The 18,973-nt window shown below is 44.3% G+C and overlaps 1 protein-coding gene across 1 annotated transcript in view; it reads right to left on the minus strand.

Moving 5' to 3' along the window:
• MYO1E (myosin IE) overlaps positions 1–18,973 on the minus strand; it is a 110,296-nt gene that overhangs the window by 63,869 nt on the left and 27,454 nt on the right. Inside the window, exons 2-4 of the mRNA XM_083475644.1 lie at positions 9,524–9,667; positions 5,979–6,068; positions 4,717–4,811 (exon numbers count right to left, since the gene is read on the minus strand). Of these exons, the coding sequence (XP_083331770.1) occupies positions 4,717–4,811; positions 5,979–6,068; positions 9,524–9,667 (329 nt within the window). The remainder of the gene's footprint in view (positions 1–4,716; positions 4,812–5,978; positions 6,069–9,523; positions 9,668–18,973) is intronic.

Here is an 18,973-nt window from a genome sequence, read left to right on the forward strand (position 1 = left end):
AAACCCAGAAGTAACCCTTTCCGGTACTTCCCGGTTGCCGCGGGACATGACCTGAAAGAATGTAACATGAAGCGGATGTAACATGAGGTATGACTGTATTACATTTTTTAAGATTTGCCTTAAACCTCTTTTGCTGTCCACCGACATTACGCTTTCCATTCTTAAATTGGGAATAGAGTAGTTGCTCTGGAAGATGATAATCAGGAATGTACTATGACTGAAAGGGCCCCATCAGTGGTGAGAAAGATTATTGGTGGGAAACGGTCCTTCTGTTGCCTGGCCCTTTTCACTGGAGAGGTCAGCCATTGAATCTGGGGGTCCTTCTGCATGCAGAGCAGGTGCTCTTGAGGTATTGAAGCCACAGTTAGTTGAAAACCGAAAGTAATGCTTCTAAACCTCTGTTTGTGGCTGTTCCTGAGCAGGCGAGAGCCCACAAGCCTATTATTTGAAGCCTGCCCTTCATCATAATAGATCCCAGGGTGGAGTATAATGCATAAATTACAATGCACAGCTCACATAAAATCAACTGAAAGCAATTGAAACTATAAATCAATGTGAACAATAGGAACAGCTAAAAATACAACACTGAAACCCCAGCAGTTATAGAAGCTGCAAAGCAGGCTTCCTTAGGATTAAACTTCAATGCTACATCTGAGCCTTCCCAGCGTCTGTGAAGCCATTTTGAAAATTCAAAAAGCATTCTGTAAATCCTGTTTCTAAATACTCATTTGGCTTGCTTTTATCATTCGGGGGGGGGGGGGCCAGTACAGCTGCTCACACACGTTACTTAACAACCAACCAGCTGACAGGAAGTTCCAAGATGTTTAAAAACATGGCTTTTGTTAGGAAGTGCATAAATAGTCCGATTACAGAATTAAGGATTTGGGGACTCAAAGAACACACGGCCATATTCTCAACAAAGAAGATTTAAAACCTGCCTTCTAACAGAAGCGACTCTATCCCAAGAGAGCAGGGGGAGGGGATATTTGAGCTATCAAAGGTGGCATAATGCCTACATGCAGTGCCAAATTCAAATAGTCTGTGGTATGGAAGAGGGAAAGGTGGCCACTGAGGACGGCAACAATTATTGTGTGAAATAGTAGTCATGTTTACTCAGACACAAGTCCCATTGAGCTGAATTGGACTCACGTGTCATATTATGACCTAGTTGAGATTCCTGCAATGCAGGGGGTTGGACTAGGTGACCCTTGGGGTCCCTTCCAACTCTGCAATTCTATGATTATTTCTCTGCATTCCATTTGGAGAGGTTTGCAGGGAGAAGAGAAACAGTCACAGGCAGCTCAGCAGCCTCTGAGAAGTCAGACTCAACTATATGCTTAAATAAATTACGAAGTCCATGCATTAGTACTATTACAATTAAATGAAAAATCAAAGCAGGATTTGGTGCCAGAACAAAGTAGGAGTTTAGCTGGTGGAGGCTGCATTGAACAGGCTCAGTCCACTGTGCCCTGTTCCAATGCCACCATCAGACACATGTACAGTGGTACCTCAGGTTACATACGTTTCAGGTTACAGACTCCGCTAACCCAGAAATAGTGCTTCGGGTTAAGAACTTTTGCTTCAGGATGAGAACAGAAATTGTGTTCCGATGGCGCAGCGGCAGCAGGAGGCCCCATTAGCTAAAGTGGTGCTTCAGGTTAAGAACAGTTTCAGGTTAAGAACGGACCTCCGGAACGAATTAAGTACTTAACCCGAGGTATCACTGTATAGGGTGGAGAGGTCTGCAAAAAAACCCCACCCCATTGTATTGAGTCTGCTGTTTACATTCACGCAAACCATGCGTAAGTTCTAGAAGATGCAACACCATTTTCATTGGAAGAGCAAAAGCAGAATAAGTTAGAAAAAATAATGCCATGACAAATAAACTACAAACACACAAAGAGATGGATTACAAAATCCCTGAAGGAGAAGGATGCATTTAAATGCTGGAATATAAAAGTTGAAAACTGAACCCAAGGAATCATGCAGTATCAAGCACCCTGATTTCTAGGTAAAATTAAGTGTTTCCATAATGAAATCTGAGCAACTGGATGTTTAATTTTTAAAGGGTTATTCAATGAAGTGCAACACCCTCTTTGTTGTAATGAGGCTTGCACAGCTCCAGGGGTCAACAGGGCAAGCACACCTGATTGTCTGGGCCTCTGTTATTCTCTACAACAGAGCTGGGGAACTATGGCACTCCAGATTTTTCTGGACTATACCTGCCATCATCCCTGGCCATTGGCCACACTGGCTGGATCTGATGGGAGGTGGAGAAACAACATCTGGGGGGCCACAGGTTCACTATCCGTGTTCCCCAGGCTCAGAACTCCTCCATTATCCACAAAGGTAAAGCCAGTTATCACATGAATTGACCTTTGGATCTAGGAAGACCTTTGAGCTCTTGATTTGCAAAACACGCCCCCCGCCCCCAAGACAATGTTGAGAAGGCGAAGGGCCTCGTGCCTGCTACTTCCTAGAAAAGCTAGAATGTCCCATTTCAGTCCTTGACATCTCCAGGTGGGGCTGAGAGAATGTCCCTACCTGAAACACTGGAGAGCTGCTGCTAATCGTCATAGACAATACTGATCTAGATATTAGGCAGCTTTCTGTGTTCCTAATGCTGCACTGGGCAGCTGCTGTTGGTGCCCCACAAGTTCTGTACTTTTCCATATGGCCACCACAAGACTTTGACTGGACAGCCCCTCCAGCAAAGTGGAGAGAGGTCTAGATTTGTGTAACTGTGTCTAACAGGGTTTCAGTGCCACTTGTGTATTAGTTTTAAGCCTGCCTTTCTCATCTTTGCAGAGGTGGACTTTAAATGAGGTTTATTCCACAGACCCATTCTGAACCAATAAATCAGACAATGGGATCTGCTTCCCAAATGGTTCACAGTCCTCCTCCATCCGGGTCCTGAGTGCCCAGTAGCATCTTATAAATAGCTGCAGTTGCCCCCTTCAGCCCCTGTGGATGAGCTGCTTGCCTTTTAATTGTTGCAGCCCACCCTGGGACATTATGATGAAGGGGCTAGTATTATTAATAATAATAAATTTCATCATCATCAATCTTTATTACGGTTCAGAGACCCAACAAATCATTACAAAGCAATACACAATTCATACAGCCTACCTCCAGGTTAGACAAGCATTTTGTTCAGAATATAGGGATTATTTGTTCTTGCAACCACCGATAAAAACTTTGCCACCACTAATGTTCTAGCATTTGTCCGGTCTTCCAATAGGAACCTGACATAGTGAGCCTCTGATTTTCCCGGGAAAGGTACCAGCAAGGGTAGTATCAGTTCAGCCCTGGCTTGCTCATATTTTGCACAATGCAACAAACTATGTTTTATGGAATCGATGTCTTGAGCACACGAGCAAAGTCTGTCCTGGTATGGAACTCCTCTCAACCTGCCATCCAACACTGCAGAAGGAAAGACATTTAGTTTGGTTCAATAGTTTGGTACTGTCAGGTTATGGGACATTATGATGAAGGGGCTAGTATTATTAATAATAATAAATTTAGATATTATCAAATTAATATGCAATGTAATATCATCTGCTGTAGGGACCATGTTTCTAACCACCAATCCAATGGCTCAAGGTAAAATTTTATTTCAAGCACGGTCATTCTGGGACCTAAGTGGTGACTGTCATAAAGCTGATATGGAGGAGAACACTTTGGCCACAGCGCTGCCGCATGTGTGTTGCACAGCATAAAACAAGAAGCTGCATTTCTAACCACGTCACTGTTTCTTTTCTTTACCCCTAGCCGCACTCAAGGAGAATTCCTGTAAGCAGTAAAGAGTACATTTATTTTTAAGCTTCAGATTCCAGAAATAGACTCAAAAAGCCACAATGATGATATGTTGGGAAATAAAAGACGGCTGGTTGCTCCCAGGCCAAGGATGTTTGGGGCATAATCGAGCATGGCAGGGAAAAGGACCCTGAAGATGACCGCATTTCATTTATTGCCACAGCAACATATCCACCCGATACAGAGATCAGCACAAAAAGATTTCTGAAATGCAGAGTTGGCCACTAGTGGCTCAAGGGCAGGAAGGTACTTGGGAGTTTATGACATATCAGCCAGTACTTCTTGCATCACATTAGCCTTTCAAAAAACAAATGAAAATGACTTGTTCCCAATAATCCAAAGGGTCTTTGACAGAGATCAGACAGCTAATAGAAAAGGGGCCCTAACAAAGATTTGAAGATTAGCACTGTCACCCAGAATTGAGGCTGGATGTAAAGGAACTGGGTACATGGAAAGGTCACATGAGAATGAATGGTGGACACTTGAGCAAGACGTATTTAACAGGATGGACACTACAACCAGGGAGGCTCAAGGGAAGGGAGAGGTGGGCCCTGGACTGTGGAACAGACCTGGAGGCTCGGGACACAAAAAGCCAGATGCTTTCTGGGGGGCAAACTCATGTTCTTTATTCATCAGCCACAGTGCTCACTCACTGTCACACACAAAGCGACTCACACTCGCCCTCTCACACATGACTAAGTTTACTGTGACTGCCTTATATCCATTTAATTCAGTGGGCCTACACTGAGTCAGATACAACACTTTGAAGCAAGTCTGGTCAAGCATGGCATAGACAGTTATTTGCAGTAGAAGCAAGACGGGCTTCTAGACTGTGTCCAGTGCCCCTTATCCAAACCAGGGCATAAATGCAAATCATGAGGTTAAAGAGCAAGTCCTTACCTGATGATGACACATTGGTTCTCTCTGTCAATTATCATGTTTCGGTACATATTGTCCGCTAGAGCATAGATATGTGGTGGATTTTCATACTGAGCCTACGGGGAGGGAAATACATATGAAGCACCAGGCAATAAATGAAACTGTTACTAAGAAAGGTTGTATCAACAACAAAAAGATAACTTCTCAGTCATTTAAACAGTACAGCATTCACCTTCCCCCCCCAAAGGGCACCCAGAAACTGACAGACAGCTTCCAACTTCTAAAAACAGATAAGAATGACAATAAAGATATTCTTATTTTTATTCTTATTCTTAACTTGGTGCAATGAGATACTGAGGTGGGTTGAGCGGATGAGGCCAGTAGTGGGTCCAATGGTCAAGAAGGTGGCTTCTGCACATGCTGCAGAGGGGGGAGTGAGGGGCAGATGGGGTTCAATGGAAGGTAGTCCATCTAAGAGAAGGAAAACTCTGATCCAAAACCTCTGCCACCTTGTGGGATATCTTCAGGAGAAGAAAGGCTAAGGAGTAAACCCTACGGAAATCCAGAACAGAGCCCTAAGACGGTTGGATGGTGTCTTGCATGCCAGTGTGGTGTAGTGGTTAAGAGCGGTAGTCACGTAATCTGGGAAACCGGGTTCGTGTCTCCGCTCCTCCACATGCAGCTGCTGGGTGACCTTGGGCCAGTCACGCTTCTCTGAAGTCTCTCAGCCCCACTCACCTCACAGAGTGTTTGTTGTGGGGGAGGAAGGGAAAGGAGAATGTTAGCCGCTTTGAGACTCCTGAAGGGGAGTGAAAGGCGGGATATCAAATCCAAACTCTTCTTCTTCTTCTTCTTCCTTCCGGCAACTCCTGCAGCCAGACATATTGCTCTGCTTTCCTTTGGACTACTTCAATGAGGCCAAGAGGGAGGTCTTGTCATCTGGTCAGCCCAGGCTTATGCCCCAGGAGGTCACTTCAGTGCTGCTAGTGCCGCGGTCTGGCTTCACCCCCAGATGTGCACAGAAGCCAATAATAATTTCACATTTGTACCCTGTTCATTTACTCCTTTTTCTTTCTTTCTTTCTTTGGGACTTTATCCTCAAAAGCTCCTTTTTTGTATTTATATTATTTTGTTAACATCCATTTTCTTTTCATGTGAATTGTCTGTTTTTGTTGTTTAGAAAAACAAAATTAAAGAGAAAAAAGAGAAGAGACAACTGGCCTCAGCAAACCTTTAAACGCTTTTTGAGAATGAAATAAGCTAAGAGAGAAATCATTACTTACGGCTCCTTGATACATTTCAATTTCTTTCTCTCCAAAATATGGCATCTGCTTGAACGGGTTCACAGAGATCAGCACTGATCCAATATAAGTCTGTGTTTGGAACAGTCAAGGTTCACAATGCTTAAAAAAATAAATCAATTTATGATGCAAACTCCCTCTTCACCCAATTTGCCCACCCTCTGCTTTTCTATATTACAGCCCATGTGTGAATGTGCGCACATTTCAGCTTGCAGGCTCAAAACATAGATAGTACTGTAGAGTGGTTACTGAGCAAAATAAATCTTAGTTGTTTAGTTATACAGGAACATTAGAGAAGTACATGTGGAAGCTGCCCTAAACCAGATCAAACCCTTTATCCATCCAGTCCCCACCACCCTCTGCCCTGACCAGCTGCATCTCTCGCAGGGGAGGGGGGGTCTCAGGGCTGTGGAGATTCTGTTCCATCGCCTGCTGATTCCCAACCCTTTCAGTTGGTGATGCTATTTGGGTTTCATCCTGGGGCCTTCTGTGTACAATGCTTCCCCTTCCTCCAGTTCTTTCAGATGAAATTATAGTTAATTAGTGAAATAATAAAATATGCCCGAATATGCATAGGAGCAGAACAGTTCAGGCACAAAATACACACTTCCTTTGTTTTTAAGATGATGCCCATGTGATATGTCACAACAGCTGCCATTTTGGAAGAGACATCTCCTCCTGTGCAAGCCAGAAGATGAAGTGTCTCTTTTGGGATGACACTTGCCATCTGCAGTTTCTCCAACTCTCAAAGTCGACTTCCTTAGTTGATCAATATGCTTTTCTACTGACTCATGTAAGCAATTCAGCATTGCAGCCCTATACATTAGTATCAGGATATGCATATTGTGTTTGGATGACTGGTGCTGCACGAGTGATAGCAACATTTAACGCTTTGCTATTCAACACACAGACACACACCCAACACAGGCACAATCAGCACTCAGTGTGCACACAGCAGCCCATTGTCTTGGGATAATAACTGCAAGATGATGTCATGCTGCAAATAATAAAAAAGCAACTAAGGCAAACAAACATAACTTCCATATTGTGCGAAATTGCTACATTTGGAGGATATCCATGGAACTGTGGCACCACTCAGGACAGCTCTATGGGAAATCCAGAACTGTTTGTGTGAACATAAAATATATTGAAGCAACTTGTTGATTCAGTGTTAATAATTTATGGAATGTTTCAATAACCTTCTCCAATATGAGGAACACTGTAAAAAAAAAAATTTCCTATGATTGATGGCGGTGACAGCTGAGCCATTCAGGAGCCAATGCCCAGATGAAAACTAAAAGGCCTCCCTTTTTGGAATTTGGGAAGTGGAAAAAAGAAAGCAGTGAGTGTTGCTCTTAGCTATCAGGAGAATAGCACCAGATCTTACAAAGCTTTTTAGGCCTGAGTGAGATTATGGGATGCCAAGCCTTGAGGAGAAGACGCCTGTTACAGACTAGGAGAGCAGCAGAAAAAGGGTCATCCCTGTGCAAGTTAGAAGCCCAGTAAGCTTACGAGGGGAGGCCAGACTGGTGCTGGAATTCTGCAACAATCTGAACTGACAGGACAGTCATGGTGGCAGAACCCACTCAGACTAAGAGACTGAAGGATCTCTCCTCAGAACTGAAGCTTGCCACCTGTGAGAAAAGCAGCTTGAGACAACACACAAACTCCAGCCTGGTTGCTCAAGTCTGTTTGACTCCAGAACAAGATTACAGTCCTTAAGAACACCTTCTCACAAGGGAGAACTGTAAGTGACACATAGAACTGCGTAACAAAGCACATGTGTTGTATTTTGATATTTATTTGATATTTATTTTGATATCTGAGCTTTACTAGCACAGTCCAGCGTGGAAAAGCAGCATATGAACTACCGTATTGGCCCGAATATAAGCCGCATCTGAATATAAGCCACACCTTTAAAACTGATTGGGGAGGAAGAAAAAAACCGGAAAACCCCCGAATATAAGCTGCTCCATTCCTCGCTGCTCCTGGCTGTATGGGGGGTGGGGTTGGAGCTTTCCCCTTCCTCGCTCTCTCCCTTCCCAGCCTTAGGGGAGAGGACAGGGGACTATGTACGGGACAGGTGCCAGTTTGCTGCACTCCTGGCTGCATACCGTAAGGTCACATATATAAGCCACACTTCAACTTTTCATGGTTGGAATTTGGGTAAAAAGTGAGGCTTATATTCAGGCCAATATGGTAACCCTCTGCAAGGGGCCTAGCAATAGAGACCATAGCATCTTCAAGGGAAGGAGTGCAATGGCTGGGCTGGGGAGAAGTGGGGAGATGTCAACTCTTTTTCCACCAGCCAATATTCTATGGCAATTGATGCAAACACAGTGCTTTATCACCTTCAAAGGGAGAAGGGGGGTTTCACACATTTGTGAGGTTCAACATGCACCTGAGTGAGGAAAGGGTGTGAAGGGTTAATCACTTCCCCCTGCTTTCCCACTCCATAGCAGCCCCCTCTCAGCTGCTTTGCTCTAACCCAAATCACATGTGTAACTTATATAGCTCTGCCCGCAAAAGCACAAGGGGAATGCAAGGACTCAACTACTGGGGAGTGGGGAGGGAGGGGGAAGGGAGAAGGTTAGTCTCTCCTCTTCTGAAACTCTACGTTCTGCTGAGTAGCTCAAAACTGGATTTTATGTCTGCAGAGATTATGCCTGAGAGTGTGAAAGCAGGGAGCAGAATAGCAAGCCATTGTGTCTCACGTCAATGGAATCCTTTCATAAGTCCCTGATATTTCAAGCACGAAAGCAGGTTTGGCAGCAGGCATGGGCTGGGGTGGAATGATGCTCTTATGAGCATTCACTTTCTCCTCCACAACATCCCCGCTGCTTCCATCTTCGTTTCAAGGCCCTTCAGAGCCCGCAGACCCGTCATCCTCAAACACACGGCTAACGTTTACAAGTCAAATGAGGGCTAGCGTGTGCCCCACACCTGGCACAGCAGTAGGCACAGAACTACGTTTTTCACCCCAACCCCAGCAAGACATGACAGAACAAAATCTAACAGGTGCAGCTTCCCTTGGCAGACCGGCAACGATGGGAGAAAAGACTGGTCCTGGTCATTTGACATCTTTATTCTACCTTACTTGGCATGGGGGAAACTGTTGCTAAAAACAGTCCCCGTTCTACTGCGTAGGGTCACAACCAATCAGCCCCAGGTGTGCTAGCTTTCCATCTGCAGAGAAGAAGAGACAATTCAAGGGGATTGAACCTGGGACCACATACCCCTCTGGACATCCTCCCTGATGGTTTTTGTCTGGTTGGAATGTGTCCCTGAACTGTGACAGAGCCTCTTAATTGTCTGGGTGGAGGTAAAGGGGGCCTGCCCATAGAAACCTAACTTTTGCCTGGCTAGAATATAGCCTCCTGTACACAAAAGGGTAAGAATCACATCCATTGCTCTACTTCCATCTTTGGTCACATCCAAGCATGCACAAATGACCGCAGAATTATGCCTATGAGGAAATGCCACCTTCGAGCTGATAAATGTCCCCCAGGCCCTGCTGTAAAGGATACAAATATGTAATCATCCATGTATCTCTTCTTGAGGTTCTCCACAATGGAATCTTCTGAGATCTTGGAGAGAAGGACCATGTCATCCACCCCGCTGTGCTTGACATTGTGGCTCTGCCAGTGATACCGATAATGCCCCTTGCTCCCCTGCAGGAAGAAAATTATTATTTGATTTTATCATTATTTATTAAATTTGTATAAAGCCCTTTCTTAGGGCAGTTCCTAGCATAAAACAAGAGGTGTTGGTTTAGTCAAGAAGAGTTTTGGGAACTTTGTTTTTTACAACCTCGCAGTACATAAATTTTATGAAATGAATAATAAAAAGGAGCCTGCTACATGAGACAAATAATACGCCTAGCCCAGCGTTCTGCTCCCAGTCAGGAGTGTACATTAGGAAATGTGTACCAAAGGTGTGAGCTCTGCTCCTGACATGCTTGCCACTATTCAATCACAAGTTCTGGAAATGCAAAGGCGGCTTTTCTACTCAACAATGGTATCACAGGATTTGTCAAACAGCTCTCCCCTTATAAATGCAGCAATGTAGGTTGGCTGGAAGAGATATCTAAAGATTTGTCCTTGCATATTCTTGCATGTGTTAACTCACCATGGTGATATTCAACCTCTGATTCCCAGGGACCTTTTTTTTGAGAGCGTGGGGGGGGGGCCTTTCCCACTTGCCTTTGATCATTGTACCCAGTCCTGAAAGTCAGGTTTTAATAAATATGGCTCTGAATAATGTGCACAACAGTAAAACGCGCAGACTATATTTTCTGGATTTAATGTTTGATTTATTATGTATATGTCTCCCATAAAGGTTTTGCCATAAACACATAAAAAAGTTGTTCCAACATTTGTGACCAAAAGGTAAGAGGGGAAAAGTTACACATTTAGAGTCTTTGCACTGAGGAGGAGGAGGAGGAGGAGGAGGAAGGCTCATACAAGCCCATCAAACAGTCACTGAAATCCAAATACCACACAAGTCTGAGGAATGAAGGTTACCCAGAAGGGGCTGTGGGAGGAGGGCACGTGAGCTGCATTGTGGCTTCCAGGATTTTCTGGCTGATGTTTATGCTCTCCAAGCCCTGCTCACATATGGGCAGGGCTTGAGGCAGCAGCATTTTGCCACTGGTCCCAAGGTTGTAATAAATCAAGGAATTAAAACATCCAGTAAAATGATAGGAACCACTAAAAGCATCAGCCAGCAGAAAGGTTTCAACTTGCCTCCTGCATGATAAATGGGCTGCTATCTTCTTTACATACTAGGGAAGGACATTTCTCATATGGGACATGCCCTCCTTCAACTCCCTCTCCTCAGTCACTACTGCCCTAAACCCCCCACCCCAGGGGCTTGGAGTGCAGCGACACCTGGAGGGCCCCCGCAGCTTCTTCACCTTTGCTTCAGGAGATGTCCCTAGCTGTGGGCATAGCAGCTGTCTTGCATGCAAAAGGCCACAGGTTCAGTCCCCAGCAGAACCTCTAAGTAGGGCTGGGAATGTCCTCCACCTGAACCCTTCAGAGCTGCTGCAAGTCAGCATTGACTGAGGTAGGTAGACAAATGATCTGTATGATGTTTAAATGTTAAAAGAAGTACAGTGGTACCTCGGGTTACATACGCTTCAGGTTACAGACTCCACTAACCCAGAAATATTACATCGGGTTAAGAACTTTGCTTCAGGATGAGAACAGAAATCGTGCAGCGGCGGCAGGGTGGAAGCGGGAGGCCCCATTAGCTAAAGTGGTGCTTCAGGTTAAGAGCAGTTTCAGGTTAAGAACACATCTCCAGAACAAATTAAGTTCTTAACCCGAGGTACCACTGTACCTTGAATTGAACCCATAAACACATGAGAAGCCAATGGTGATCTTCTTAGAACAGTGTTATTACCTTTAGAGAAACACAGGCGCAACTGCTGTTTTCGGGAAGCACAAAACTCAGAGCTAGTTTATAAAGCACACCATTGCCAGGCCCTTTGATCCTTAAAGAAAGAACCAACACATTCCCCGCTCCCCACAATACAAACCAGGAACCAAAACACTGCCTGGAATAGAAACAGGAAAGTTATCAGAGTAGGCAAATGCTGATCAGAACCACCACCACCCCATGATAAAAGGCAATTAACCTGAAGAAGAATTAACTCCATGGAAGATTGTTTCCCAAGAAACGTTGAGAGACAGAAGTCAAATGAGAAGAGATGGCTTGGAAAGGATGTGTCCCAGACAAATTCAAGCCTGGGAAATCTGTCTTTTGCATAGGCAAGACTAAACAAGAGATTCTTATTTTTTTAAAAAGAAAACGGGAAAAGTTTACAGCTGTAAGTCCCTAAAAAACCTCATGCCAGCCTTTGTCAACCTGATGCCCTTCAGATGGAGTCCAGAACATCTGGACATCTGGGCACTGGATTGGTAAAGGCACCTTCACGCTGTTATTTACTGTACAAACACATAAACAGGATGCCTAGTGTTAGAAATCACTTTTGGGTAGTACAAGAACTTAGCAAAGGAGCTTGCACTATCCTACCAATAATAGTCTTTCCTATGTGTGCATTTGAATTCCAAACTCAACCTGCAGCCTAAGCAGGAGATGGAGAGAGCTAGAAACTTCATGGTCTAATGGGAGTTTCCTCAGAATAGAGTGGGTGAAAAGGAGGGGTGAAAAACTATGATGGAAAAGGCTTGTCTCAATATAGAAACCTAATTCAAGCCAATGGCCCATCTAGTCCAGCATCTTGTTCTCACAGTGGCCAATCATATGCTGTGGGAAACTGCCAAGGTCAACTGATGGCACCCTCCACCATTGGCGAATATGTGCCATCTGGTACCACAAAGGGACAGACTAATTGGGGCATTTCATCTCCTTCCAACTTCACTATTTCCATTTATTTTTTTACTCTCTGCACCTAACCAGGAATAATCCTTCACACATCTGATAAAGTGGACTCGAGTCCACAAAGGGTAAGTCATTAAGATGCCACAAAACTGTTGCAAATTGTTTTACTGAATTTCAAAATATTAACAAATACAAAACAGAAAAAATATGTTTCTCAGGCATACAAAAACTAAAATAAATAAAGGTCATTAGGAACTAAGAGCTTATATACAGTGGTGCCTCGCAAGACGAAATTAATCCGTTCCGCGAGTCTCTTCGTCTTGCGGTTTTTTCGTCTTGCGAAGCACGGCGCTTAGCGGCTTAGCGGCTATTAACGGCTTAGCGGCTTTAAGAAAAAGGAAACAAACTCGCAAGAACTCGCAAGACGTTTCGTCTTGCGAAGCAAGCCCATAGGGAAATTCGTCTTGCGGAAGGACTCAAAAAACGGAAAACTCTTTCGTCTTGCGTGTTTTTCGTCTTGCGAGGCATTCGTCTTGCGAGGTACCACTATATAAGGATAACATTCATCTATCACAGTAAACAATGGTTTATCTAGCCTCTCTTTGGTCTTGCACACCCCTTCCCTGTCTGCTTCTGCTTTGGCATATCCAGGTGGAGCTTGGAAACTTTTGCTTCCATTTTTTATTACCCATAGTTTGTTGTGTCATTTGAGTCCCCAAAATGGTGGTCTATCCTAACTACATCTTTTTAAAAAGTAACCTTCAAACCACAGCTATGAAGTGACTTGTTTCAAGCAAACCATAGTTAAGACAGACCATAGTTTAGTGTTTGAATTAGTGCTAAACTGTGGCTAATCAAAAACGGACATGAAAGCTTTGAATCGCCTCTTTGTGGCACACATAATGGCAACACTAGGTATGTTCCCTTCATTATAAAGCATGATTTCTCATGATGTCCAAACTCAGCTAGTATTTCAATAGCTTTTGACTCTTTCAGTGGGAGGGCTCAGTGAAAGCTCAGTGACATAACATGGTTCTAAGAGCAGAATTAAGACATAAGATTAGCACAGGAGTAGCCAATGAGACACTTCCCATCAGCCCCAGCCAACATGGCCAATGATCAAGGATTATGGGAGTTGTAGTCCAGCAATCACTGAAGGGCACCGCATTAGCTAACTTGGAGCAGAACTGAAGGGAGAAGTTCAAACCTTAGAAGCTAAACTGGTAACCTTAACAATGTACAGCTTTAACCACTGCTTAAGATGTGGCCATGGACAGAGGGGGCAATACCAAGATAATGACTTACCAAATGCCTGGAGGGCAGGATCTAAAGCAACAAACTAAAAAGTCAGGCACCACCTGTATGCACTCCTCAAGGATGCAGCAGGATTTCCATCTTTGAAGGACTTCAAGAAACACCTATTAGAAGTGCTAATGTTAGGATGATGTCAACACAGACATTTAGAACTGCCTTCCCCAGCCTATTGCCCTCCAGATTTTTTAGGCAACAACTCCCACCATCCCTGACCACATGCTGGCTGGGGCAATGGGAATTTGAGTCCAGCAACATCTAGAGGTTGCCATCTTGGAGAAGGCTGATATAAAGTATTATGTCCCCACAATACTGTGTATTTGGGAGTGGGAAGGAAAATCAGAAGGGCAGGGAATTGCTTATAGCTGACAACTGCATTCATAGCTAAGCTGAAATCCAACATGAAATCCAGCCTCTCATCTACAGTTCAGCCTACGTCAGTTTTCACAGTCATGGAGAGCTGGTAGCAAAGAGGGCAGCAGGCACCAGCTGTATTTGTACATTTCCCCTGAGTTCTTTTGCTGCTTTACAGTTTAAAAATTTCCCTCTCTCATGCTATGACTCAAAACCAGAAGGATATAATTACTGCCGCAATGAGATACAAACAGTTCAGCTAGGTCTTTGCCTCACAGGAAGCCATCTGTGACCCACAAATATTATTTTGGTCAGAGGGCAAAGTGGGTCAGATCATAAGCCTCCAAGCAACTAGAACAAGAGAGAGAGAGAGAGAGATTGAGCTGACAATCGCAGTGCACACCCTTGATTCCTGCTTCCTCCACCCAACCCATTTGACATGCTTCTCTGAACTTTGGTTCCAGAGAATATTTGATCCCCTCTGTTTCTTTTGCAGTATTGTTTCTTCTCATGCCTATATTTCCATAAACGGAAGCCAATTTGCATCCACCAAAGTTCATTCTGGCTTTCAGTTGCTGGTAGAAACGTATTTAAAACTACAAGATAATGCTGGAATAAAGACACATTCTTCCTGGATCTGCAGCTGTCTGAGGAAAGTACAGCTTAAACTGTGGCAGCAGAGCAGAGAGCCCAGAGCAAATTTCAGCAGTGCATAAGACATGCAGAATCAGGCTTCAATTCCTAGTTACAGGACCCAGATATTTTAGCGGCAAATGTTTGCACTGGCTACCTGTCTCGGTGTTGAACCCCCTAGTATCTTCCATGTGTTTTGGACTACTTCTCTGTGGTTGTTGTAGTTCAAAACATCTGGAGGTCACCAGAGTGTATGAGGCTGGCCTATGTGATACTGAGTCCAATTTTAGTGTTCACATACAAAGCCCTGAACAATTCAACTGGACCCAGTTATTCAAAGAAGACCTTTCCTTGTATTGGACATGATAGAGGTGTATAAAATTGTGCATGGTGTGGGAAAGTGGGTAGAGTAAAAGCTTTGCTCCTCTCACAATATTAGAACTCAGGGGCATTATAAGGCTTAGGCAGAATTATTCACACTATGCTTAGTTAAGCTATGGATGGCTTGAAAAGAGGACTGGATAAATTCATGGAGGATAAGTCTTATCAGTGGGTACTAGACAGAATGGCTATGCTCTGCCTCCATGGTCAGAGACATCTGGTTGGCCACTGCGAGAACAGGATGCTGGACTAGATGTGGCCTTGGCCTGATCCATCAGCCTTTTCTTACGTTCTTATGTGATTCGGGATAGAACCTTCTCAGTGATTGCACACTGCATGTAAAATACCATCTCCCCATCCCAAGGAGTGGCTTCTGCTCTGCAAAACTCAAAAGCTTGTTCATGATGGTGACATTTTAGTTGTTTCTAATAAAGGTGTGGTGACACAATGTGGCTTTAGGTTTTTTTTATGGGCCAACATGGCTACCTCCTTTTTTTTTTCTATTTGCATGAAGCTTCATTTGAGATAGATAACGCTCTGTGAATTGCTGCAGAAGAGGAATATCCAATAAAAATAAGTTGTGTAGATGGAAAGTTGATTGGCAGATGAGTAAGAAGAGCCAACATGAAATCTCTTCTACACCAAGAACACCTTTGGTTGTTTGAACAAAATCTTCTCATACTACCACCAAAACCAAACCAAAAGCAGCCATCCTGTACTGGTGTAACCAAACAAACCCCCGTGTTGCAAAGAGAACGTTAGCAATGTCTAGGCAACACAATGGTCACCGGGTTACCTAGACATTGCTGACATCCTGTACTGGTGGCCTCAGATGGCTGGTGCCCATTTTCCTCCCCAATATTTTATGCTACAAAGGGGAGTTTGGATCCTGCTAAGGCAAGCCATAGCAGTCTTTTTAAGTCAGGAAAACAAATATTTTGTCTAAACACAACTTTAGAACAAAAAGAAAGTGATCTGAAGATGTTGTGGTATTCAGTAGTTGATCTTATCCTCTTTGAAGTTGATGGCGTGACTTCCTTTTGTTGGGCAGAAGTTCCATTCAAGTCTCCTTGTCTGAGCTGGTCTCCTGAGGACAAAAAGAAGCCCTTCAGGATGAATAGCATCCTCATCAGGCACAAGGAGCTTGCTCACCTTCAAAGAAAATAAAGTCACCGTGTTTCTGGGGCTCATCTCCTCACAGTCACCAGCAGCTCTTTAAATAGAATTTGACATCAGAGAGGGAGGCCTCATCTGCACTATATGTTTAAAGCAGTATCATACCACTTTAAGCAGTCATGGCTTCCCCCAAAGAATCCTGGGCACTGCAGTTTGTTAAAGGTGATCTTTCATGGAACAAAACCATTGAAGAAGAGAATAGTGGTTACCCAGACTTCATTGCTGGTTGTGAAGGGCCTCCATGACAGTTCAAGCTTCAGGGCCCCCCAAATGTAGGTCTACCACTGGATGGAGGTCAAGTCTCAGAGTGATGTTTGCCTGCAGAAAGCTATAGCCAGGACAGGATATCTACACAGAGGCTGACTAAACCAGAGACATCCATTCGCAGGTCACCATTCTAGACAGGTGAGGTTTTCAAAAGCAATTGCCAAAAGTTGCATTTCCACACTCACTAGGTGCATTCATCATATACGCAGCTGCTAACCAGCCATCCTATTCCGAGGCAAAGAAAAAACCACACATAGGGCTAGAACAAGGATAAACAGCACAGAGTCCCAGAAAAGTCTGCTGGGTGGGATATCAAGCAAATCCCTTGTGAGATTTTGTATTCCAAAGAAATTCCCTAAAGAGGCCAAAATAAACAGACACTCTTCATATTGTGTCAGCTGGAAAAATAATCAGCACTTAAGATCACTCTTACAAAAGTGATTCATTGCGGGGAGGGGAGAGTTAATTTGCAGTAGGAAACATTCCATAAATATTTTGCCTATGCTTTGGAATATAGGCAACTGTTTCCCAAAAGCTATTCTCTACCAGATGTGGAGGGGTGGTGCATTGCCCATTGCTGAGTGACTCCTCACAGCAAGAGCCTTTTCAAAATATTTCCTCAAGCAACACATAATTACCTGGGAGCTGTATGTGTTGAGAGGCGGTAGTGGCAGTGATTGCTGGATAGCACTGGGACTTGACTGTCCTACCTTGCAATATAGTTGTGCAAGGAAGAGCATAAGCAGGCTCTCCTAGCCCACCCCTGTCTTTTGGTTACATGAACAGAGCACAAGGCACACTGGGAAGGTCTCCTGCGCAAGCCTCACTGAAATGAACACAAGATCTGCAAGAGCACAGCCATGTTCCAACAGAGTTGCCATAACTTGCCTCCACACAACTATCATGTCAAGTAGGTTGGGATGAAAATGTTTGCTCACAATCACCAGGGATCTCCAGAGAAAGGCAGGGTTTGGACATGGATCCAATGTATTTTAAAATCATATGCACACAGTCCAGGGAATTGGTCCCATGTGGTGGGAGGCAACAACCTGGGATAGCTCAGTTGGGAGAGCAAAAGGCTCTTAATTTCAGGGTCATCGGTTCAAGCCCTGCGTTGGGCAAAAAGATTCCTGCATTGCAGGGAGTTGGACTAGATGACCCTTGTGGTCCCTTCCAATTCTACAGTTCGATGACAAGGCTCTTCCTCCATGGGGAAGGGCTGCAGTTCCATAGCAGAACACCTGCTTTGTATGCAGAAGGTTCCAGGTATAGTCTTCAGCATCTCTAGGGAGAGCTGTATGAAAATCTTGCTGTCAGTCAATGGAGACAATACCAAGCTATGGGTTGACTTGCGCCTTTGTTTCTACATCATAAAAGAAACCCGTAAGAATTTCAGCTTTTAGGGAGTATACTCCACTCCACCTGCTCTTCTTGAAAAAAGGAAAAGAAAAAAGGCAGACCCACAAAAGCAGTGCTTAAAAAAACCCCTCTTGTTTTCACTGCTTCTGCCAACTTGAAGACTTTTATTTCTGAACACAAGAGAAGAGAAAGAGTTCAGAATGACAGCAGCAGCTTTTCCTTTGGGGGTCTTGCCCCTGGCCTGGAGCAAGACCAAGAAGCACTCCGGGTGGTAACCTAGAAAGGAAGGGTGGCAACGTAGTAATTATGGCTCTGTCCACTGAGTCACTGTTGAGCCAGTGGCTCCACTTGAGAGTTCAGGTGGCATTAAGTGCTGGCAGTGTCACTTTTCAGAGGTGACACAAAAGGGAAGAGCCCAGATGTGGTAAAATTCAGAGTCATGTGCAAAATTCTGCAGGATCCCTTAAACCCATAGTGCTGACTGAAAAACCAGCTATGCAATTATCTTCTTCCAAGCTAACGTGCCCAACCAAACATTGCCTTCTCTCTCTCTCTCTCTCTCTCTCTCTCTCTCTCTCTCTCTCTCTTCCCTTTCAGCACCAAGTCTGGATTAATTATTTGTTTTTAGAGTATGTGCCTTCATTCAACGCCCTCCTCTATGTCGCATAGCACTACACTGAACGGCAGGAAGGAGCTGCACAAACAAGAAGGCACCATGATAACCCCAACCCCATCCCATGCAGACTTCCATGTTTTGGACTACAATTCCCATCAGCCGCAAACCTCATGGCTGTATGATGGTGAGACTGATGGCAGTTGTAGACCAAAGCATCTGCAGGGCATCAGGTCGGCGAAGGCTGCCCTGTGGTGCATGGTCCTACCAATCCACTCCTAGTCTTATCATATAGGAGTCTTCTTCATTTGCTCCCTGGCATTTCCATGGCCTGAAGCAATACTGGGCCAGATGCAAGTATTGGTGTGGCTCTGTCTAAGGCAGTTTCCCATGCTGCCTTCTCCAAAGACTATGAAGACTGTACTGCATTAGTATGGCATATTCACACTGCTCATCAGGCTCCAAAGAATCCAAATTCTGCAACCTGTCCAAATTATGCCTGCTGGGTGGGCCGTGGCCCAGTAAGAACATCCTG

The sequence above is a fragment of the Podarcis liolepis genome, assembly GCF_965112155.1.
Source record: "Podarcis liolepis genome assembly, chromosome: 14".
NCBI classification, from domain to species: domain Eukaryota; kingdom Metazoa; phylum Chordata; class Lepidosauria; order Squamata; family Lacertidae; genus Podarcis; species Podarcis liolepis.